The 6000-nt window shown below is 41.8% G+C and overlaps 1 protein-coding gene across 3 annotated transcripts in view; it reads left to right on the top strand.

Annotated features, from left to right (window-relative positions):
• The first annotated feature begins 911 nt into the window (after nucleotides 1–911).
• The window catches only part of scube2 (signal peptide, CUB domain, EGF-like 2), a 37646-nt gene continuing 32557 nt past the window's right edge, over nucleotides 912–6000 (top strand). For 2 of the 3 annotated variants that reach the window (XM_047810456.1, XM_047810457.1), the window contains exons 1-6: nucleotides 915–1215; nucleotides 1432–1554; nucleotides 3109–3234; nucleotides 3372–3506; nucleotides 5555–5680; nucleotides 5924–6000. The exon at nucleotides 5924–6000 is cut by the window's right edge and continues 40 nt beyond it. In XM_047810456.1, coding sequence (XP_047666412.1) covers nucleotides 1089–1215; nucleotides 1432–1554; nucleotides 3109–3234; nucleotides 3372–3506; nucleotides 5555–5680; nucleotides 5924–6000 — 714 coding nt within the window. In that variant the 5' untranslated portion in view covers nucleotides 915–1088. Of the gene's footprint in view, nucleotides 1216–1431; nucleotides 1555–3108; nucleotides 3235–3371; nucleotides 3507–5554; nucleotides 5681–5923 lie in introns of all 3 variants that reach the window. The other variant, XM_047810458.1, reaches the window with a different exon arrangement.

Below are 6000 nucleotides of genomic sequence, written 5' to 3' on the forward strand. Positions count from 1 at the left end.
CTTTCTTCACTACTTACGCTTCCATGAGTTCTTTGTCCACACAGTGACAGAAGGGATGTGGGTTAGTGGTTATTGTGTTGGACTGCTGATTGGAAGATTGTAAGTTTGAGGTCTCAGATCCACCAAGCTGCTTCTGCTGGGCCCCTGAGCAAGGCCCTTAACCCTCAACTGCTCAGTGGCTCAAAATGTAAATGTAAGTGGTTCAATAGAGTAAACTTTGTGTTAATTGTGATCCATGGCTGTACCTCAAACCTTTTTAAAAATCCCTCTTCCTCATTATGAGCTGTGCTTTTTGTACTCACATCATTTGGGTTGTTATTGCAATCTACGGCCTCTAGATGGCGCGCTGTAGCTGAATATTAATGCACACAAACGTTCAGCTTTCTCAGTAAAAAGACAAGAGTAAAAGTTATTCTGCTAAATGTGAACAATTACATATTATAAAAACCTTATACAAAAAATAGATACAATATACATTAACATACAGATACTGCAGAATGACGTGAATGAAAATCATCCTGAACACTAGGTTCAGGTTCTCACATAAAGAACATGTCCCTGTTTTAATACTAAGGAAAGGTTCCGTTTAGTGCCTTTATTTCTGAGAGAGAGAGAGAGAGAGAGAGAGAGAGAGAGAGAGAGAGAGAGAGAGAGACGGGAGAGACAGAGAGACGGGAGAGACAGAGAGAGGGGGGAGAGACAGAGACAAAGAGAGAGACAGAGAGAGAGACGGAAAGAGAGAGAGACACAGAGAGAGAGAGACAGAGACAGAAAGAGAGAGAGCGAGAGAGAGACAGACAAAGAGAGAGAGAGAGAGAGAGAGAGAGAGAGAGAGAGAGAGAGAGAGAGCGCGCACTGTGCGAATTTATCGACACGTTTTGGCAAAGAGACCACCCCCTCCCCCGACACACACACACACACACACACACACACACACACACACACACACACACACACACACACACACACACACACACACACACACACACACACACGTCCCTCTCTCATTACAAGGACGGTATGATGAGCCGGACGCTCGCGCTCCTCTCCAGAACAAGATAAACGCGTGTTTTTTTAATGCATTAGTGATGATTTGCTCGCCTTTGAGAGTGATACCGAACACCATGGGGTCAGTTAGTGTTGCGCTGCACTTGTGCTCGTATTTGCTGCTGTTCCACAGTGAGGGCAAAAGCGCTGCGCTCCTCCGGGACGCCGGTAAGAGACTCTGCACTCCTCTTCTGTCCTTTTGTTTTGTTCACGCACAGATCCGTTCCAGCTTTCTCACTGCTTTCTTCTGGCTGTCGCTGCTTGTCTGTGTTATTGCTAACTTTATTCCCTTTGTTGGTCGGTTCCGTTTGGTTCTGGCGCAATTCTCTTTTGCTTTATTTTGGGTTTTGCGCCTCATGTTCGGGTGTTTTGCTGCTGCTGCAGATGTGGATCAGTGCTCTGAGGGAAGCGATGCCTGTCACATTGACGCCATTTGTCAAAACACTCCGACGTCCTACAAGTGCACGTGTAAATCTGGCTTTAAAGGTGACGGGACGCGGTGTGAAGGTACTTTTTTTTTTTTTTTTTTTTAAAGAAAACTCTTAATAAATGTTTGTAATCACAATTTAAATGGTCTCAGTGTTGACCCTTGACTGACTCCAGATGTTTTCAGCAGGAAGTTTTTAAAAGTGTTTATTAGATTGAATGGACTTTTGTGTTGGACTTCACAGCTGTACAAGTCTAACGTCTGCACATCTGCAGGAAACACTCGTGTAAAGTGTGTGTGATTATCCAGTGAGACCTGTATAGATACTGTTATGAAGTGAGACGTGAGAATAATTTGTGATGCTGAACTTCAGCGTACAGTTATTTCTGTATCGTACTGAATCGTTTACTTTGCATTGCTTAAATAAGTCTCAGTCTCTCACATTCTTTTAGGAATGTAGAATGGCTGCTGAATTTAAGATGGAAAAGAAATTCATTGCTCACTCTATTTCTATTCTTTGTCCGTATCATTATTAAAAAGCACCAGGTCAAGAGCATTTCATCACCAATTCCCTTCTTAAATACAAAACTAAACAGACAAATAAATAAAGGAATTATTAAAATGCCACTTTTTCTATTCGGACATCACACCTGAATGTTAAAAGTTTTTACGTTGACTTTAATGTTGTACATGTTTACAGATAAAAAAAAAACAAAACTAGATTTGTAAAGTTTGTCGTGACAAACTTTGATGACGGCTTTGATGATGCAAGTATTTGCAAAGGCCGGTGCTTTTTGGAGGCGAGTGGACATAAGGGTTAGTGTTACTTTTGGAGGCAAGTGGACAGAAAGCTAGGGTGCCAAAACATTTGAAGGTAAGTGGAGACGAGCATGTGACGTCATCCCGAATACTCTTGAGGAAGTTTCCCACATTGATCTGAGTGTTTTGATATGTCACATGTCCATGTTGTGCTAATTATTGATTTTCACATGACGTCACATCACGTGAGCAGAATACACGTGAGGACGTTCCCCTTATTGTTCTGAGTGTTTTGATATGTCACATGTCCATGTTGTAAAAGGTTTTTTGATTTTGCATATTTTGGGGGCGGGGCTACGGGACAACCGAAAGGCCAGTCGGTACACCAATTTAAACCTTTGTTCAGAGTGTCACCCTAAAGTAACTGGCTTTAGGTGTAGAGAGTTCGAAAGCTTGCCGAGTTATAAACCTCCAGAATGTATAATGGGAGTCTATGGGATAAAAGGCCATTTTGAGACCCGGTACCGGAAGTACCGGTACTCGGATCGCTTAGAAAAGTAATAGCGTAAAACTTCAGACCGGCGTCTACAACATATCCGAATTTGGTGCATGTAGCTCGAAAGCCGTAGGAGGAGTTACTATTGGTAAATTTTTGTCTAAGCTTAAATAGGAGAACAGAATGTTGGCTTCTACAAAGCGACATCATAATAGAAAAGCAAATGCATGTTTCACAAAAAATGTGAATATTTGTTCATATTCCTTTGGCAAGAGCAACTTCAAGCAGGTGAATACATTTGCATGTTTAATTAGCATTTCTATAAAAGAATATCTACCAACTCCTTTAATCGGCAGTAACTCGCCTCCTGTGTTTGTAGATATTGATGAATGCGACTCTGAATTCAACGGTGGTTGCGTGCACGAGTGTAACAACATCCCGGGAAATTACCGCTGCACTTGTTATGATGGATTTCATTTGGCCCACGATGGACACAACTGCCTCGGTAATGATCAGCTTTATTAATATCAGAACACCTTCAGATGAGTTGTGAGTGACGGGAATGGAAATGATTGTTCTGTATTATGTGTGACGTGTGAAAGTTTATATGCTGACTGCGTCCTGTGCACGCTTTTCCGCTAGACGTGGACGAGTGTCTTTTCAACAATGGCGGCTGTCAGCACGAGTGCGTCAACACCATGGGGAGTTACGAGTGTCGCTGCAAACACGGATTCTTCCTGAGTGACAATCAGCACACGTGCATCCATCGCTCAGTGGGTGAGTAGCTACTGTACACACTCTCAGCAGAACACCACCATTCAGTCCGCTGGATAGCTTTGGAGTCCTGCAATGATGTTTCACGATAGAGTGATAAAGTTACTACAATCTCTCAGACGTTCCGATAATTCTGATTTTTTCCTTTTTTTTTATCACAGCTATTTTAACGATCACATTTATTTATTTATTTATTTATTAAACAATGATGTCAAACTTTTTATCTGTTTATAGTTACATTTAACATTGTGGAATGTTGATGAACAAGTTGTCACTGATGTACAGTATAACAGCTATAAACACACACACACACACACACACACACGCACACACACACTGTTCTGAGCACAACACACACACGCACATCAACTGTATGGACTGCACAGACTGCACCGATTACACACACTTCCAATATACATCCATCATCCTGTTTACATGCAGTTTTGCACAATTCTTTACATTATCTCAGGGACCTGCTGCTTTAAATCTGTGTTCATTATAGTATTACTGCACATGCAATATTGTTGAACACAGTATTTACACTCGGCTGTTTCTGTTTATTGTCTTATGTGTATTGTCTTTTTTGTATTGTCCTGTAATTTTTTTTGTCCTGCACTGTCTTTTGTCCCGCACTGTCTTGTGTGTCTTGTTTATCTTGTCCTGCACTGTCTTGTGTGTCTTGTTTATCTTGTCCTGCACTCCCTTGTGTGTCTTGTTTATCTTGTCCTGCACTGTCTTGTGTGTCTTGTTTATCTTGTCCTGCACTGTCTTGTGTGTCTTGTTTATCTTGTCCTGCACTGTCTTGTGTGTCTTGTTTATCTTGTCCTGCACAGTGTACACCAGATTACACAGATACACTTTATGTATCTAGGACTAACTTACTAAGTCCTTATAGCTCTGTGTGTGTTTTATGTAACACACTGATCCTGAGGAAACGTTGTCTCATGTCACTGTGTACTGTAACAGTTAGATATGGTGTAATGACAATAAAAGGTTCTTGACTTGACTTGATTTCACACACACACACACACACACACACACACACACACACACACACACACACACACACACACACACCAGACTCTCTGTATCCTTTAAATTTAAATTTAATAAGAGAAAATGTGGAGAACTTCAAGTTCCAGCTTCACCTCTGGCTTGTACACACCCCTGTAAATGAGCTGTTGCTATAGAAACGTTACCGTAATAGATTAAGCAGATTAATGTTCACAAGGCTATCAGAGCTGCTAGATAGAAAATGAATCGACACCTTCTGTCCAATCCGCTGTAGTGTAAAGATTTTAAAATTATTTAATTTGATGTTTTCTATCTCTGCTGCTTCAACACACAGAGAGAGAAGAACCTCTGAAACATGTTTCTGGATGAATGTGTGTGTTAAACGTGCCTCTGGTCCGTGTCAGTTCTGAGGTCGGAGGAGAGCCCGAGCTACTTCGTAAATGTCGGCTCATGTGAGCACTTGATTGACAGGATAATAGAGAGTGACAGCTTTAAACTTTGTGCTCCCTTTTCCCTTCTGCTTCATTATCCTTCTGTGGGGGAAAAAAGTCTGTATTTGAAACAAACTGAGTCAGTAACTGTGACACTGGGCTCGTAGATGGGAATAAAGCACCTTTTTATGGAGCTTCTCAGCCTCAAGCATTGTCACTTTCTCACTCCTTACCAAACAAAAGCCCCACCACACCCCCTCACCCCTCTGTAAAACAGACTGAAGGCTTTCCACCCCATTGGGTTTCTCCGAGCAAACTCACAAAATCCTATTAACACGTCCAACGTTGGGTTCAGTGTGATTGAGGAAAAACGACCTGCTACACTCTATCACCACAGGTCAGAGTGCAGCCGACTAAATAGCACTGGACTTGAAAAGAGTTACACACACACACACACACACACACACATACACACTCTCTATCTCAGACACACACACACACACACAATTTACACAGAACTAAATGGATGAACAGCCAAAAAAGGCTTTTTTAAATGTTTGTAGATTTAATGTTTTGATTCCTTCTAACTGCTCCTCTTTCTCACAGAAGGTCTGAGCTGCATGAACAAAGAGCACGGCTGCGCACACATCTGCAGAGAGACGCCCAAAGGCGGAGTTTCCTGCGAGTGTCGTCCGGGGTTCGAGCTCGCTAAAAACCAACGTGGCTGCATCTGTACGTGTTTCTATATGAAGATGTGAATTTATTTATTTATTTATTTATTTGTTTGTTTGTTTATTCATTTATTTTTGCGCACGAAAATCTAAATGAAAGCTGAGTGTTTTGGGTGTGATGATGATGATGATGATGATGATGATGATGATGATGGTGATAATTGGTGAAGTATCATGCAGAGTAATGTTTATGTGGTAAAAACATCATACAACATCTGACTCCATCTGGGTTCTTGTTGCATAGTGACCTGTAACCATGGCAATGGGGCGTGTCACCACGTCTGTGAGGACACGGAACACGGGCCGGTGTGCAGGTGTCAT

Source organism: Tachysurus fulvidraco, chromosome 2 (genome assembly GCF_022655615.1).
Source record: "Tachysurus fulvidraco isolate hzauxx_2018 chromosome 2, HZAU_PFXX_2.0, whole genome shotgun sequence".
Taxonomy (NCBI): domain Eukaryota; kingdom Metazoa; phylum Chordata; class Actinopteri; order Siluriformes; family Bagridae; genus Tachysurus; species Tachysurus fulvidraco.